The sequence below is a fragment of the Archocentrus centrarchus genome, chromosome 17 (genome assembly GCF_007364275.1).
Source record: "Archocentrus centrarchus isolate MPI-CPG fArcCen1 chromosome 17, fArcCen1, whole genome shotgun sequence".
In the NCBI taxonomy this organism is placed as follows: domain Eukaryota; kingdom Metazoa; phylum Chordata; class Actinopteri; order Cichliformes; family Cichlidae; genus Archocentrus; species Archocentrus centrarchus.
The window spans coordinates 29511264-29529873 of NC_044362.1; the positions used below are offsets into that span (position 1 = coordinate 29511264).

Consider the following 18610-nt stretch of genomic DNA (forward strand, 5'->3'; position numbering starts at 1 on the left):
AGGCCTCCCCTGCCTTTCCATGTGCATACATGGAAAGTATTACATGGGGAGAGCATACCTTCCAGTGTTTCCATGTGCATACACAGGAGATAGCAGCAGCGAGACCTCAGTACAGGACAGAACAAGCATCAATGACAACAGTCATGACAGTGACACACCATCGAAAGGAGGAAGTGGGGTGAATGTGGGTTGCAAAGCGGCAATAAGATCGACTGATGTGCCTCGACTCCTACTGATTTTGTCTTAACGCTGTGCCTGATCTTGTTGAATATACCCGGCTGACTTCTCCATGTTTTCCCTTCCAGCGGGGGCCTACACACTGGGGCCGACTGAGTATGTTTGACTAAATAAAGATGACTGCAAAATAGCAAAGAAACATGTCTAGAGGACAGCAGTGCTGTGACCCATTTTCCAATGACTCATTTTTCATTCATTCAAGTTAAACCACGCCTCAACAAAATCTAAGTCAGATATGGTGGGAAAAACACAAAATCCACTTTGAAAACACAAGCTCCACCAACAATCACACACAGAGACTTGCACACACACACACACACCACAAACGCCCCCTAAGAGCATGTTTCCATTCATGTGACACCTCCGGGGTACGAGATGTTGGTCCTGTGACTGTGTCTCTGCTGGAGGAGGCATTTTTCTGACTTATCATGAAGCACTCTGCCTCGAGACAAACTGTAAGGAGCAACTGGTCCTTCTGTCACACTCTGGAGGAATTCTATTTTTCTCTTTCCTCTACCCCTGCAGCCTCTCCTCTATAGGATGACAAGTTTGCTGTATGTTCCCGAAATGTCAGGATGCACCAAATTGCTGTTGGGAAGAGAAAGAAAAAAAACCACACACACGCACACAGATATTCTTACACTGTTATTTATTATCATGAGGTGGTCCACACATTGCAGTTATCCTGTGATTAACTGCTGTAATTATCTTCTTGGCTGTGCTCACTTTTCCTCAACCTGCCTCACGTACCCGTTTCAAATTGGTGGTTTTATACTCATTTAGTTTCTTAAGTCTAGTTAATATCGACCAATGCAACAGTCCTGTGATAGATCATTTTTCATTAAGGCTGCAATGTTTCTAATATTAACACAATGAAAAATTAACATCAGATTCTGCATGATTATAATGACCTGGCAGTGTGCATGCGATGTGGAGTGATGTAGAGCATAACCCAGTTCTAAAACAAAGAACCCCAGTGTTTTTCCACATATGAATCACACCAAAATCCACTTGTGTGTTTATTAAACCGGTTGTGCTGAAAGCCTTGAGGTCATGTGACACAGCTATGACAGCTTCCTCTGTTTTGGATTTTCTGGTTCTCTCTGTTCGATTGTAAAGACTGTTTTTGATTGTTTACCAACCGAAACGGTGAGTACAGGTTCAAAAAAGCTGAACTACTAAATTGGCTTTGCATCTGCAAGCTGGTGCACTTAATTTGGCAAAAGTTTAGATTTGAGTCAGAGATACTGCTGTCATACAGTCATGTGAAAAAGAAAGTTTTCAAAAACCAAGAGCATCCTTACTGCTTCCATAGGAATTAAGAGGGTAGGTAGCAGCCAGGGGATGCTAATCAAATACATTTGGTTAACTGATCGCCATCACGTGTGATCAACTCTATAAAATAGGAGTTTCCGCATGTTTAAACAACAAGTATGGCTTGTTTGGAAAGGCTGCAAATAGAAAGCCTCTTCCCTCTTAAAAGAACATGGCTTAAGGTGGCATCTGAGCAAACCACAGGCGCTCACAGATGAGACCAAAGTGGAGATGTTTGGTCACAACGCACGGCACCATATTTGGTGAAAACCACATGCAGCATATCAGCGCAAACACCTCATACCAACTGTCAGGCACTGTGATGGAGGGGTGATAAATTGGGCTTGTTTTGCAGCTACAGGCCCTGGGCACCGTGCTGTCATTGATTTGACCATGACCTCCTCTGTACGCAGAGTCAAGTATGAGACCGCCTGTCCCACAGCTAAAGCTCGGCCCAGATCGGGTCATGAAACAGGACAATGATCCAAACCGCAGCAGCAAATCTACAACAGCACGGCTGAAAAAGAAAAGAATCAAGGCGCTGCCAAAAGTCAAAGCCCAGACCTCAGCCTGATTGAAATGCTGTCGAGGGACCTGAAGAGAGTTGAGCATAAACAAATGCCCACAAATCTCAATGAACTGAAGCAATGTTGTAAAAGAGAGGGCCACAGTTCCTCCACAATGATATGAGAGACTGATAAAGTCATACAGAAATGTATTATTTCAAGTTACTGCTGCTAAAGGTGGCGCTACAAGCGTCTGAATCATAGGTTACAGTTAGTTTTTCACATATAAATGAAGTTGTGAAACCTGCTTTGAATTTGAGCCGTATGAGGTTATAAAATCTATGACAGACCTCTTCCTAGATGAATCATCTTTGTTGTGCCTGGTAACAAAAAAAAAAAAAGAAGTTGGTGATAGAGGGAAAACTCTGCAAATTTTGGTAAACTGTTGTTTTGCAATGAGCCTCCAGAAATGCTTCAGTGCTTTTTTGATTCAGCGAGTCTGCAGTCATTTTCTGGAGGGATGAACACCATTCTTCCAAATGGCATTCACTTATTTGTTATTTGAATGATCAAAACTGAGATAGATGTCTAACATGTTGCCTTGAATTTTCCCATTTTTTTTATGCTTATCCAGTTTTTTAGGCTCACATTTTCCCTTTATTCTGTCATTTATTTTGTTTATTGTGTGCATGATTTTGCATCATGCATTTGACCAATTAGCTACATGAAAGAAAGACAAGAGCCAAACAACATAATGGCTCTCTAAAGGCAAAATTCATCACTGAAAAGAGACGAAAATTTCCTTCTGAAGTTACCTTTTGTGTGTCAGTATGAATGTGTACAGTAGGCAGTGTGTGCATACTGTAGCAACGCGCACCAGCATCTGAACGTGAAGCTTAATGTAAGTGACAGAAAGTTAAGGCTGCCTGTGTTTGTGTGTGTGTGTGTGTGTGTGTGTGTGTGTGTTGTGTACGTGTGAGGTGCAGGCTGTGCCAGTTCAGCCTCATGTAGGAGGCGACAGTTCAGCCAACTCCTAAAAAGATGTCCCAAATTATCCGGCCACCGACGCATGTTCCTTACCCATGCCTCTGCTCTATTTTACCACGCTCCGCGGGGATTCACTTTGTCGGCCACGCTATTTCAGACGTGGACATGAGACGAGTGTTGTTCTGGTGCAGCTCCAGATTGGCTACAGAGGAAGAGCCGACGGATCTTAATGTGTCTGAAAAAAAAAAGTGTTACTGCTTCTCGTCTGTTCACCGAGCACAGAATTTGTCACTTGAGAGTTTGGGTGATAATTCCAACAACGACCTTTTACCTCCGCAGACTGACTGTTTTTCTGAAGCTTATGATGGCCTTGTGAACCACGGCTACATCTATTTGACCTTAAAGTCCACAAGAAAAGATGCTTCTATTTTTATTTAATGACAGAGGCTTATAATTGTGTGCATTACATTTGTGTTATTTTTCAAGATGAATTTAAGTTGTTTCAAAGACGACGGATCATTTAAGTCTAGGGCACAACTCCTCCCGAGTTTCTTTCTTTATGAATCACCCCTGTAGAAAACACAGCATATTTTTAAATATGCTGTAATTAGAGATCATAATTACAAACCCTGGGCCACGAGGCTGCAAGGGGAAGATATTTTGTGACACAGATGTCGGAAATGTAGCCGGCGTTCGCTTGTGGAGCAGCAGTGGTATGGTTTCTCTGTTTGGCTACTAAACTGCAGACATGCTTCACAGCAGTGGAGCACGTTTGTTCTGTTTTGGTCCAATAATTTAATTACGGGACTGGTAGAAATGGGCAAGCAGCTACACGATATGACGGAGGAGGTGGGATTGTCATTCCAACAATGAATTTCAATTTGGAGAGGATCTTAAAATGAGGAGTATTTGAGAGGCTGAATGCCACTGGCTTAATTTTCCTCACATAACTTCCAAATCTATGTTAGCGAGACACTTAAAAACAGCACTACGAAGGTGCTGTGAAGGTTACCGATGATTGCAGGGTGTTGGAAACTGGAAGGCTGGTTGATTAGCGGACAAGTGGCAATAAGCTTATCAGTTACTTATTTATCGTGTATTTATCAGGCAAATGAGGAGGAGAAGCAATTTTTTGTTTTCAGCTTCTCAAATGTGATGATTTTTCCATACATACTGTCAGCAGGTGCCTCCTCTGCCTACTACTAAAGCATTAATCTTTTATGTTAATCACATGTTTAACCGTTTACAGTTAATCGTACTACAGTATTGTTACAGTAATCCTTCAATACTAAGAAAGAAAATATGTAGTTTGCTTCTGACTGGTGTATTGAGAAGTCAGCAGTTGCTAGAAAGTATTTTTGTAGATATACACAGAAAAGAGGAAGCTGACTAAAAGCTGACAGAGAGAGCTGTAAGTTACTGATCTGAGCACACCTGCATGTACACCGAGGCTTAAGGTCAGTTTGCTAAGAATGATGATGCCATGTATGACATGTTTTGATACATCTTGCTGAGAAATGTGCTTAACGGTCAGCATGTGTGGAAAGTAGCGGAAAAGGAATGCTTCCCCTTTTGCCCTGAAATCAATATGATATGTAAACTGTATAAAAGCGTTCGGGGGCACTCCTCACATCCTTCTTGTAGACTGCGTAGCGACTGCTCCGGACTTGCAAGTTCTAATAAAGCTGCACCTCACCTATAACCTTCTCTTGGTCATTATTCCTCGGAAATTCTCCTGACACCTAGATGGTGATCGCCTCATTCAGATGTGGTCTTCCTGGCGATCAGAGGTGATGTGAATTGTGTTTCCAGTTTATGAACTAGGATGCAGGGGAGGTTGCAAAGGCATAATCAATTTGAGTTTAAACACGAGTTCGAGGCCAGTCTTTTAGACATTATTTACAACTTGCTTTTTACTTTTGGTTTCACCTGCTAGGTTAGGATCAGGCACCAAAATCACAAAGTACTTGGTCAGGGTTAGGTGTCCAAAAGTAATTAGTTAGGTACTTGGGTAGACTTTGGCAGCAAAAGTACTTGGGATGCATTAAGGCAGCAAAGCTGATAAAGTAAGGTGAGAAAAACAGTGCTGTTTGTGGAAATTACTCCCTTTCACACCATAAAGCACATGTTAGAAAGCTCAGTTTGCTGGGTTACCACAATATTTACCATGGCATACATTTCACATTCACTGCTTCATGCCTGAGGTCTCCTACATAATGTGACTTTTTTTTTTTAATCTATTTATCTTTGAATACAATTGATTATAAGCCTGCTAGTACATACTGATAACAGCCATTCAACAGGCTGATAAAAGGGTGTTATATTACTGTTGTTTCTGTTTCCTGTATTATTCAATACTGTGAAACAGAGTCTCAAAACGATAAACTGAAACATTTCCAGGCTATAATCAAATAAGTTTTGATATTTTAGCTTAAAAATAGTTTTATAAATTATTGAAATTATTTCTAGGCAAACTATGGAACTGACGGGGCTTTCAGGTGAGCAGATAGTCGCTGTCCCAGGTGTTCTACTAGTGTACTGCCTCTCCCAGCTTTGTCTGCCAACAGAGGTTAATGCACAACTTTTCAGACAGTCAGCTCACAGTAAAATATTACATTCTGTTTCTGTTTCCAATCATGCCCTCGCCAACTGCAGTTTCATACTCTGGAGCTGACGTTGTGCCATCGATCAGTGAAATAAAACTAAGATATCATCTCAGGAAATTTTTAAGTGGGACTGCAGCGCTGCCAAAGGCTTAAGGCCCCCCTCGATGGGCATATTTCGAAGATTTGACTCGTTCCCAAAAACAACACTGCTCCTGCCAAGTCAGAGAGCTACGAGCTGCACCCCATCATCGTCCAACATAAACTCGCACAACAAATAATGAAACCAATCGAGTAAAGCGGAGGCCCCCAAGTAAACAGCCAAATGACATGTTCAGGGTGGTCAGGCTGTTCAGACATGTCAATCATAATGTGGAAACGTTGGCTCTCTTGACTGCAAGACATGGAATCAGGCACATGTTGCTAAAAATGAACAATCCCGTAACGCTGAAAAGCAACACAATCAATAGAGCCTGAGCTTCCATTTCCCCCCTCGTTTCACACTTTGCCACCTTTTGGACATAAAAAAAAAAACTTTATCTTTTTTTAAAATCTGAGCACTCTCTGTTGGTGCTTTGCCAGACACCAGAAGCCAGATGCTCTCTAGTTAACACTAAAACCATCTGCACATGATAAAACCTGATTAAACTGTAATATTTAATTTTACAACTGCCTTATTCCAGCATATTAACCTATGGAAAAGTCATTTAGAGAGACAATAACATTCAATTGGAGCTGCACTACAGTGCCAGCCACTGTCTAAAATTTTATCGCCATGATTTATTACATTTCATTAAGTACTTAAACAGCATTATTGCATGCTTATACTGCTCCCTGGGTTATCACACAAAATAGGGTCACTGCAGAATTAGCTTCCAAAGAAGAAGCTTTCCAGCTTGTTTGCTTGCAGCACGGTGGAAGGTGTATATTCCCCTGAAAGACACACGATATCCACTATCTGTCCTGAGCACTAATGGTTTATTAGTCCCTCGGTGCTGAAACATGATCCAATAGTATTGGTGGACCCCATCTGTGAGACAGCGCTGGACAGCTAGTGGTGATTTACACAGAAGCCATTTATGGAGCTTTTAAAAAAGACAGAGGAGCTGACATAAAAACAGGCTTATTTATGGGCAGCAACACACGGACTGTTGTGTGGATGTGCACAGCTGAGTGTGTGTGTTTCTGTGTCAAAGAGGGTGGCTTTAGGGTATCTGCATGGGTGCTTGTTTTCAGGTTGTGAGCAGTAATGCAGAGGAAAGCACCATGAGACACACACTCGAATGATTTTAGTACATGTGTGTAACATTGTGTGTCATATAAGAATGGTGGATAACACAAACTACCTCCAGTGATAGCAATGAGATAAGGCTGAATATATCTTTATCTTTTTCATGCATGCTCATTCATTGTTTTGTCCACAAAAGGTTAAAAAAATATATATAAAACATCTATCACAAGTTCCCAGGATACAAGATGCTGTCATCTTGTACTTGTTTTGTCTGACTGGTGCTCCCAAACTTGAATATATTTCCTTAACTATGATGCAGTAAAGCTTCACATTATTTGATAAGCTGGAACATTCCTTCAGGAATAAATGGTTCGTTAGATGTCAGAATGCACTGCATTGTTGTTTTGTTAGTGTGAAATATAAAAAGTGCAAGAAAACACATGAGAGGAAGCATGTTTGCTCATATAAGCATTAAGTGATGCGTGTTTATCTTCCAGCATCCCCCCCCTAAAACCAACACATCAGCACTTCCAGCCATTTTTAAAATCAAATTTGATGGTTTTTCCATTCCCCCATTCAGCCCGACAAAGCGCTTCTTCACCAAATGCAAACAGGTAAACTCTACTTCCAAATGAAAAGTAAACCCACTTTCTTCATTTCAGCAATGAGCAAACTGAGCTTCATTAATCAGAAGTGGATGCAACCAGTTTTGCAGAGTTTGCGCCCCTCTTAAAATCATGCTAAACGCCAGCCTCCTTCCTTATCATGTATGAATTACCAGACCCATCAAACCCCATTTCCTCTGAAGTAATTGCCAGCACCTTCAGTACCATATCTCATCCTTGCACTCCCGTTCCCTGGGAACAGATGTACAACTCCTTGACCAATAGGTGGCACAGTTTCCCACTGTATCCGGGCAGAATTGAGGAGAGAGCAAAGAAGGGTGGCAGAGGGAGAAGAGTGAGAGACAGCGAGAGAGCGAGGAGTGAACTCTTACTTGCAGTCTCTGTCCTCGAGATCGAAATGCGGATTGAAGTTGATGAGGATCTTCTGACCCGGTTCAGGGGCGGTAATCACCCATACGCACTGCTGGGAGGGCGGGTAGGCGCTGGGATAGCCCGGGGAGGTCAGGTAGTCCGCGCTGTGTATCTCTATATTCCCCCCGCATTTATCTGCACCGCAAAAGAAACAAGAAAGTTGTTCAGTGAGAGAGGAGAAATTGACTTTCTGGGCACTGAGCTGCACTGTAATGTTGACTGATTGCGCATTTTGGTGTAAATGATTTAAGTGCAACTGCAGGGGTGGGAGTGAGGAGGATACTAACAATTCCAGCTTGGGTACATAAATCCAAATATCCACCGCCAGAACAAAAGAAAAAAAAAATAATAATCACAGATTTGTGCGCCGAGGAGCCAGCCACACATGGGAACTAAAAATTCACACACAAGAAATCTCCATCCCCCTGAAAAAGGTGCTAAAACTTTACGCGTACACTTTTGTATTTTTCATTTTCTTTGATCAGAGGTGTTGTATAAAGTGAGTTCCCTTAGCATCCTCGCCATAAGGTGTGATTACGCCCATGAAGGTGAAGTGGGCTGCTTTGCCAGCAATCACGCAGGATGATTAAATTTAATTTTCTCTGTGAATGATTTATTAAATTGCTTGCAGCCGGGATCATGCTTCAGTGACGAAAATGAATGGATGAAGCCAACACACCTCAAAGAGAAATTGTTTAAATTTTCTATTATAATAAGGAAACTTAATATAGCGAATTGTTGTGCCTCAGTGACTGTATTTATTAGTTTGCCCCTTTAAGGTAATTTGCGCCGCTACATCTACACATCCTTAGTATAATCAGGTTTTGGTGTATTCTGTGCCTTATTCTTATTGTTTCCCCGTCTATTAGAGGAATTATACAGAAAACAGTATTTACATGGTCTAACTTGAACCCCTGCGGACGTGCTCTCAAAGGGAAAGCCGAAGCATAACAGGTGAGAGGCAACAATGGTGCAAAACGATGAAAAACGGATCAACGTTCAGCTAGGCTGCCTGTTGTCAAGCCACATGTATTCTTACAACTAGTCAACACCTACCAGTCTGTGTCAGCGAAGCAACCAAGATGACTTGGGTGAAAAGGAACAATAGCAATCCACTACGCATCCTTATTAGATAGCACAAGACAGACATTTGTTAAAATACAAAAAAAGATAAAAGAAAACGAAAAAATAAAAGAAAATGAAGGCAAACGGAGGGGAAACGTCCAGAGTTTACGTCCACAGAGGAGAAATAACCGGAATTTGTCTCAAAGTAAGAGATCTGGTTGTTGTAAGGTCCCCAGCATCCTGTGAGCTTCAGCAGCAGAGCCCTGCGTCTGTCAGTGAACAACTTGGCATCTCCTGGAAAAAATAATAATCCAAATGCAGAAAACAAGACAAAAAAAAAAAAATTAATAAAATCAAAAGGAAAAATCCGATCGTCAAAAGTGGCAGCCGTGCGCCTGCGACACTTGGTCAAACCTCTCACTCCTGGCACCAAACAGGAGCGATAAACATACTTCCAAACGGGAAATTGAAAAGGAGAAATCAGTAGTTAAACGCTATTTAGTGAAACCCAACCGCGGGGAACATCGGAGCGCCGCTCTCCAGATCTTCACTCCTTATTTCAGTTCAGCTCTTTCTCCGCCTCTCTCCGCTCTCAGCGTCTGACTGACCGCCGCAGCAGAAATGTCAGGAAGACGTGAAAGTAACAGCGGAATTTCCACTCCCCAAATTCCTGCTCCTAGACGCCTTGCGCGCACCCACCAGCCACCGACCGCTACAAAGGGGCTGGAGCAAACTGACACTGGTGCGCCCTCTTTACGGTCCCGACGCGTGCTCGCAGGGATAAATGCGCACGCAAACTGAGGCTGGCATGTGGGTCTGGTGGAAGGTGAGATGTGGACAGCGACCATGTGAGCCAACGACACGAATCATCTGACACGAAGTCACGAAGACAAAAGTATTCAATGAAGATTATTTCCGTCCCTCGGAGGTGACCTACATCCTACATAGTTTGTTCCACTGACCGGATACGTTTAATCAATCTATTAAATCATGTTTTTGGGGCACAATATTCAGGCTTAAGAGTGCGCGCTGCGTGACTTTAAAATTGTAATTTCATTTGTCGTTTTTAGATGAAGCAATACGTTTCCCCCCGAAACAGGTGTCATAATAGGGGCAAATATATTGTGAATTTAGCCTTTTTGCGTTATTGATAAATGATGTTTGGGTGCAAGGACCAAACAATAACAAACACTGAGCATGTACGGAGAGCTGACTGGGAAGAGAATCACATTACTTGAGGGAGTGTCTTTTTGTGTTTCTTAATAAATTGTATGCACATTTTTTGGCTTCGTATTATATATTAATGCATATGGATGTATACTTATGCAAAGCGCTATTAAGCATGTACAGAAAACTTCACTACTGTGTCAGATTAAGCTTATGTGCGTTACAGGAGTTAGTTTGTTATTACATCCCTAAAACTGCCTCATCTAGTGAAGCGCAGGAGTTCCTACAGTTCCCACAATGCCTTTCAGCAACCCCCAGAGAACATGCTCAAACTTGTTGCACACTGTGATGGAGAGTGAAATAAATACTTTGAATATCAATAAAGCAATGTTGACATTGAAAGACCAACAATCAGCCTAAAACACACTCATTCTCGTGACAGAGCTGGGTCATGGCATGTGAGGACAGGGTGCAGAATTTCAGGGGGCATTAACCGTGGCATTTTCCTCAAATCATGGTTACAGTAACAACATTATCAACACAAACAATTCTTTAATTACAATAATAAACTTGCTGCACCGCCTAAACTGTCAATCACAAGTTGACCACGGGATGGAAAACATTAGTGTCGACACTGCTGCTCTCTTGTGATTAATGCAGTTGGAGAGAAATTGGTCCTTTTACTGAGCTCTCCTGCAGGAGGGTGCAAATTTACTGAACAGTGAGGACATCATAAACTCGCATCTTATGACAACACAAACTCCGTGACAAAAAAAGTTGGATTTTTTTTTTTTTTTTAATCAAAAGCTGAGAGTATAAATTAAGTCTTCTGGAGGAGTAGAGAGCATGCCCTTGGCTTTTGGATGTTACAGTTCAGTAAATAACAGTTACAAAACATCCAGGAAGAATACAATTCATAGCTCATGACCTTTCTAATATCCTGGGCCTGCTGGAGACTCTCCAGCAGAAGACTCCCAGGTGTAGCTGTTTATAATTAATGAAAACTTGTTTGCTCAGCACATTGTCCCCGGCTAAATAAAGATAAAAATGTGATTATTAGACACTTGCGAGAGCTGCTAATTACTCACCGCACTGTACTAATGCTGTGTAATTCAAAATAACTGTATGTATAAGAAAACTGTTTGCTGCTCTTTGCAAACAAGAGCCGTTCAGTTTCCCTTGACGTCAGCATTCGTCATCCTCGCTGATGAGCTGCTGCCTGCAATTTAATCTCTTCAGCAGTTGCTCAGATTAAGGGCAGTGTCTCTGGAGAAGATTTAAACAAGGGGAAAAAAATAACAATAGCAGGAAAGTGTATTTCAAATTAAATGTACAGACAGAGTCTTGCACTTGGCATTTCCACTGTAGTATATGCGCAATGAATACACAGTAAATAGTTTAAATGATAAAACTTATACCTCGTGAGTTCAACTGGGTGTTTTTAGGGAATTGAGTGTTTAAGTTTCATTTTAGCACAAGTTTATCTTTCAGTTCAGCAACCATGAAAAACAGCAAGAGGAACGACAAGTCTATAAAAGTTAAAAGGACGAGACTGACAGACACACAGCAAAAAGAACTGAAACTCTTAGAGGATACACATATACAAACAATCACTGTGGAAAAAGCCCCCCCCTCCCCACCAAAAAAAAACTCCAAAAACCTTAAGTCTATGTAACATAATTGCTCCTACAGTTTCACCAGTTTCTAAATTTGCACTACATGCACCTGCTTGAATGTCATCACAAGCAGAAATGGATCTTTTAATGTAAACACAAGGGGGGGGGGGGAGATGATGAGGTGAGCGAGTGGAAGTGCGAACGAGCAGAAAGAGTGATTGAGTGACATAAAAACACAGTAAGAGATCAGCAAATGAGCAGCTGAGTGGCTCTGGCAGAGAGCGTGGAGACACACGACTCTCATCACGGAAACAGTTTGTATTACAATCCAAAGATCCCAATAGACTTTAATGTTTCCAGTCAGTGTTCAAATATGATTTAGTTTCTAGTTTTAGTCTTCTGATTATTTTTTCCGCACCAGTACATGCCGGAGTGGAGACAATAAAAAAATCTTTGGCAGCACGATGCACTCATAACACTGCCAAGCATGACTGAAATAGCATCGGTGGCAAAGTACATGTTAGTGACGCAGATTGTAAAGCGAGAACAGAACTTGTGTTTGTGTTATGACAACAGATTCAAGCTTTTGAAGACTGATCACAGCTGTTTTCTTCTGTACTGATGCCTGTTGATGTTTTTTGACAACTTGACATTTTCCCCATTTTAATGCAAAGTACTTCCAGGAATTCAGAGCCATTCATCAGGATTTAATAAAAGGCCAATAACAGCCTAATAAATCACTCTAATGCTAGTTCATGTGTGCTAATGATCTGGAGTGAAGTTTCATTAAAGTGAATTTCAGCATGTAGGTGAGTGTGAAAAGATGGAGGAGTGACATATAGAAAGTGTTGAGAGTGATATTAAAAGTGCAGCCATATGCTTGCGTGTTCATTTAAGGATTTATACAATAATAATTATAATATCGTCTTCCTCTATTAGAGGACACCACAACTGAATATCCATCTCATCCTGCCCTTTGTCACACCTACCATCTGCATGCCCTCTGTGGCCTTCCTCTTTTCCTTGTGATTGGCTCCATCTCCATCATTATTCTCCGAGTTTACCCAGCTGCTTAATCTTGCCTGTTTTACTGTGTTCCTGAACAGTCCAGCCTGAGTCATCCCTGTGTACCCATTCCTAATCTTGCCCGGCCTTGTCATTCAGTCATTTCACAGTTGTATGGGGCCTTATCCGGGATTTGGACCGGGTACCTCGTAGCGGTACCAGGAGCATCCTCATGATCTCACTGTCCGTCTCACTCGTGCACAGCTATTTTGTCCTGCTTCCACTGGCTTTTATTACTCTTTTTTTTCAGTGGCATTCCCTCAACTTCCCCAACTCACACTATAAATCACAATGTCATCTGCAAACATGTTTCTCCACAGAGACTCGTGCCTGATCTCATCTGTCAGCCTGTCCAGCAAAGCTGCAAACAGAAAAGGGCTCAGAGCAACCCTATGTGTAAGCCCACCTCGACGTAAAAGCCATACATTACCCCATCTCTCCTGTGATCTCTAAGTCTCTATAGCTGTTGTTGTTTTTAACTACTTTTACTTTTGTTATCATGTGCTGCTTGGTCAAGTTTAAGCATCTGACTATGTTCAAGAAAAGATTAAACCCCAATTTTTGAAAAATTGGCCAACCCAGGCTGCGGTCCAATGCGTTTGCATGTTCTTTTGTGCCTGTGTGGGTTTTCTGCAGGTACTCCAGGTTCCTCCCACAGTCAAAAAACATGAACGTTAGGTTAATTGGTGACTCTAAATTGACTGTTGGGGTGAATGTGCACATGAATGATCGTCTGCCTCTCTGTGTTAGCGCTGCAATAGATGGGCGACCTGTCCAGGGTTTCCCCCACCTCTCACCCCATGACAGCTAGGATAGGCTCCAGCACCCTCGTGATCATAAATTGGATAAGCTGTTAGGAAAATGGAAGGATGGATGGATGTTAAAAGATGACGCATATCCAGTGCACTAAAGTGGGAAACCCCAGCGTCCATTACAAATATTCCTATGTGAAGAGTGCAGTAAGAGGCCCATCTCACTATTACCTAAACTGTGTGTGTCGTGGCAGAGACACCAAAAAACACCACATGCTCATCTGCGGAGCAGCTTTAACAGAATGACAGCATTTGTCGCTCCAGGAATGAGCACATCAAGCTCCTTTCTAGCTGCCTTCTTCACCACTTCTGCTGTAGTTGCCCGACCATCTGGCAATTCTTCACAATCACCCAGTGCCTGTAATACCTCTCCCCAACAGTCATTCTACTTCAGCTTCCATCATTTCATAATCTGTTTTATGATTCATATTTTTTGATTTAGCACAGGTGTTACACCTGTTGCTGGGACCATAAACTGTTTCTTGAGAAAAAAGGAGTTCTCACAGTGTACTGTATACTTCCACAGTTGGTGGGTAATTTTTACCTATTATATTAATAATGTAATGTGATTTAATCTGCATAATCTACTTTGCTATGCCATTTTAAAAATAGAAATATATCAAAAAGCATCCATTTCTCTTGGATTTCTATGTCTCTTGATAGTTCTCATGTACTATGCACACTGGCAATTCTGCTGTTTTGCATGTCCGGGGTAATTCTGTCACGGGCGGTTTTACTGTAGGTGACCATCAGTTGGAGCACTTCCAAGATGTAGTTGGATACAAAACTCTCCAGAATAAATCATCACTATACAAGCTGCGCAACTATGTCAAGAGTTAAGATAACTGTGCTATCTATTCATTTAAAAAAACAGCCTTAGATAAAAAGCTCGTGTATATAAAATAAGAGAAAATTTATCTAGACTCAAAATGAACATTTATTTGTGAGAGACATCAAATCATTTGGTTTAAAATCCTCAAAATCCAATTAGTCATTGTCATTAAATGTCACTGAACCTAAAGAAGACACAGACACACACACACACACACACACACACACACACACACACACAAAATGGATAAAATATTCAACTGTTCAGTAGGAGCAGTGCACTGTTTTGCTGTAAACTACTTCAATAAAACCCTGATGTTTGTGTTACAGCTCTGATTTGTGACTGTGACTGGGTCCCCCCCCCCTGAGTGTCATGAGATGCCATTTACCCTTCCAAGATGACAGGAAAAAAAAAAAAAATCATTGTTTCTTAGAAACACTGAAATAAGTGTTAGAAAAAAACAGGCACTTACATTCTCCAGGATGCTGCCATGTTTAACATGTATTGAAAATGAGATATTACTGTGAGGAAAATACCCAAACATATGCTTTTATTATGCACTTCTCATATGTTACAGTACATTTTGTGGTACGTTTCCTCATACGCTAAAAAGACTGGAATCCAGTTACCCTAATTTTGAGGAATGTTTACAGGAATGATTTATCACTTATCGCTCTCTTGTCAAAATCCAGTGTTAGGGAGCAGTGTCACCAATAAATAGCATACTTAGCAAAAAAAATGTAAAAAATATAGTTTCTCAAACTGTGCTGAATTTCCAGTCAACAATCCAACCTCTCCCAAGGAGTGTACCGGGCAGATAAAGTTATCAGAAGGGTGGAAGCTGGTCTGTTGCAGGTTCCAGCTTCCCTAAACCAACCTTAATGTGCTGTAGCTTCAGTCAGCAAACATGTTGTGTTGCTGTAACTACTTTCTTTGTAACTATACCTGCAGTATGGTAATAATAGTTTCACCTTCATCTAACTTATAATGCAGGAAGCTTCTATAATTTTTCACCTTTACTGAAATGAATGAAACTACTTTGAATGCATGCAGAGATACTTGCACAGTAAACTTTTACAAAACGTTTAATACATTCACAAAAATAACCCTCGGCTGCTGTATGTGCATACTGGAGCAGGAGCATGCACACCCACACACAAGAACACCCGTGCATTTAATGGCTGTGGAATGATGGAGGAGGGGTGGTATTTCTATAATGACACAGTCATATCTCAGTAATTACAGGAGAAACTGACAGTGATCCATTAGTCCACTGTGGTGGGCTGAGAGCAACAGCAGCTACATACTGGCTAACACTGGGCTTCTGGTAGACACATCCTATTATTATGCATTTACCGTTCACATGTAATGGCACATAGATTCTATGCGTGCTGCATTCACAGAGCACATGTTTGAGGGCACATACAGAAAGGAGAGTAGAGCAGTGTTAGTCATGTACCTCAAACACAGTCTGTCGATGTTATTTCAACAGTTTATATCTGCGTGTACCGTAACGCTCGCATTCATACAGCTAATTAAAATTCTCTATATTCTGATGCATGCATTTCTGACACAGAAACACAATACAGTCCATCTTCATGACTAAGAGCTGAGACTGCAAAGGAGTAGTGCTGGTCACACTGGTGGAGGGGTGATTGGACCCTATCCCAGTTGATATTTGGCAAGAGGTGGGGTACGCTCTGGACAGGATGCCAGTCCATCACGGAGCATGGAAATCTGAGTGGCATGCAATCTTTCACGCTAAAATCCACACCTCCAGCCAATTTTGAATCATTCATTAACCTCCACGCATGTCTTATGGGTGGAAAATGGAGCACCTGGACAAAGCCCGTGCAGGCACGAAGCAGAGAGAGAATGACCTGATCTGACCAGCAGGTTCAAGCAACAAACAGCAATACTGTTACACAGACTTACCTCTCAGTTTCAGTTAGTGACATGCAAATATGAATGCAAATACTTGCAGCAAGATGATGTTCTCAAAACACAAACTGTGACATTTACATACAGTTAATTTTATACAGTCTGTCATAGCTGACCAGTCAACACCTGGATCAGGGATCTATGTGGCAGTGACACTCAGTGTATCCAGGTTCAAGGATCTGGTTGCAGGCAAACAGTGCAATTTCTTCCATATTGTCAAACCACCATTGCTGTCTTATGGTTTTTATACTTATGTTAATGGTTTTGTACCTTCAATTGAAAAAAGGTCTGATGACCTCTGCCGCGCAATTAGAGCTGGCACTGTGCACTTCAGTGTAAGCACTGGGCAATCATTTGCAATTATTCTTCACGTGCATAATCATTTCTCATTTTAAAGCTAATTTACATATGCATTCATTTAATTTCATTTCCTGTCACCCAGAAATGCTGTAAGCATTGACATTACGTGTGAATGTGTGTAAAAGCAATCGCATGAAAGATCACAAAAACATGCACTAATGTGCTTAAGTACATATCAATATCACAGGCACATGCAACCCTCAGCTCTACTTAACACACCCCCTCTCAGATTTTTCAAAAGCTTTCCTTCAGAAAACAATCCGGTGAAACCAAAACACTCTCACAGTGTTAATCCTCCTTTTTCCACACACACATACATGTATACATGTGCAGATTAACAGCCACGCACACACACACAATTCTGGGAAGACATTTCAACACAGCACAAGGTCATGGCACTGATGATCAGGTCTCACTGCCTGGCAATGAGCCAAGCTGCCTATGGTTCACAATATGGGACCAAGCTTTTGTGTTCACACACACACACACACACACACACACACACACACACACACACACACACACACACACACACACACACACACACACACACACACACACACACACACACACACAGAGCTTTGCAATGGCCTTGCCAGTTACACTTCCCAAAGGACCTAATGATTAGACTCTGGATTGGGGAGTGAAATGGACGATGCTGGCCAAAAACGCCTTGTTTGAGGACTTGGATTGTGATAATTACTGTCATTACCAAGGAGGCGATTTGAAAAAGGACGCTATAGCAGTCGTCCAGCTGTAAATAAAAGAGTGGGTAAACCCTAGCTCATTTCAGCTACTACGTTGAGGGCCTTGGCCAAAAACATTTTGGATTGCAGGAAAAAGTTTGATCATGAAGAATCTTGTGAAATCACAAGTTGCCAAATGCACTGGGGAGGTGCTCCATGCTAAATTTACAAAATTGCACTAAAACAAAGCATTTACTAGACAGATGTTCTGTCACATAATTCAAATGATGCATGCAGTATTAAAGCAAATGCCTGTTTTGAAACTTCTAAACTTTGATTATGGACCACTTTACTGAGGTTACACGTCTCCTGACAGCCACAGTGAAGGTTTTGAGCACTGGCTCAACAACAGCTGATTAAATGGCTATTCAATTCAATTTTATTTATATAGCACTAATCACAACAAATAGTCACCTCAAGGGGCTTTATATTGTAAGGTAAAGACTCAACAATAATTACAGAGAAAACGACCCCCTATGAGCAGCACTTGGTGACAGCGGGAAAGAAAAACTCCCTTTTAACAGGAAGAAAAAACCTCCAGCAGAACCAGGCTCAGGGAGGGGCAGTCATCTGCTGTGACTGGTTGGGGCTGAGGGGAGAGAGACAGGACAAAAGACATGCTGAGATTAATAATAAATAATGATTAAATGCAGAGTGGTGGATAAATAGAGTGAAAAGACGTGATTGAAAAAGAAATACAGCTTAGACCTGTTGCAAAGTAACTAAGGGGTGGTTCTGGGTCACCTGATCCAGCCCTAACTATAAGCTTGATCAAAAAGGAAGGTTTTAAGCCTAATCTTAAAAATAGAGAGGGTGTCTGTCTCCTGAATCCAAGCTGGGAGCTGGTTCCACAGAAGAGAGGCCTGAAAGCTGAAGGCTCTGCCTCCCATTCTACTCTTAAGTATCCCAGGAACCACAAGTAAGCCAGCAGTCTGAGAGCAAAGTGCTCTGTTGGAGTGATATTGTACTATACACCGGGGACTCCACCCAGTAACACAATTAATAAGTCTACAAGTACTCCAAAAGAGTTGTTTGATTGTTTTGGTTAGAAGCTGTCTCGACAAAACTAAAGTTAAATGGGTTTTTTTTCT

At 41.6% G+C, this 18610-nt stretch overlaps 1 protein-coding gene across 4 annotated transcripts in view; it reads right to left on the reverse strand.

The window, feature by feature from the left end:
• LOC115795750 (neuropilin-1a-like) overlaps nucleotides 1-9590 on the reverse strand; it is a 91511-nt gene extending 81921 nt beyond the window's left edge. For all 4 annotated transcript variants that reach the window (XM_030751812.1, XM_030751810.1, XM_030751811.1 and 1 more), the window contains exons 1-2: nucleotides 8972-9590; nucleotides 7876-8050 (exon numbers count right to left, since the gene is read on the reverse strand). In XM_030751812.1, coding sequence (XP_030607672.1) covers nucleotides 7876-8050; nucleotides 8972-9065 — 269 coding nt within the window. In that variant the 5' untranslated portion in view covers nucleotides 9066-9590. The remainder of the gene's footprint in view (nucleotides 1-7875; nucleotides 8051-8971) is intronic.
• Nucleotides 9591-18610: the final 9020 nt, after the last annotated feature.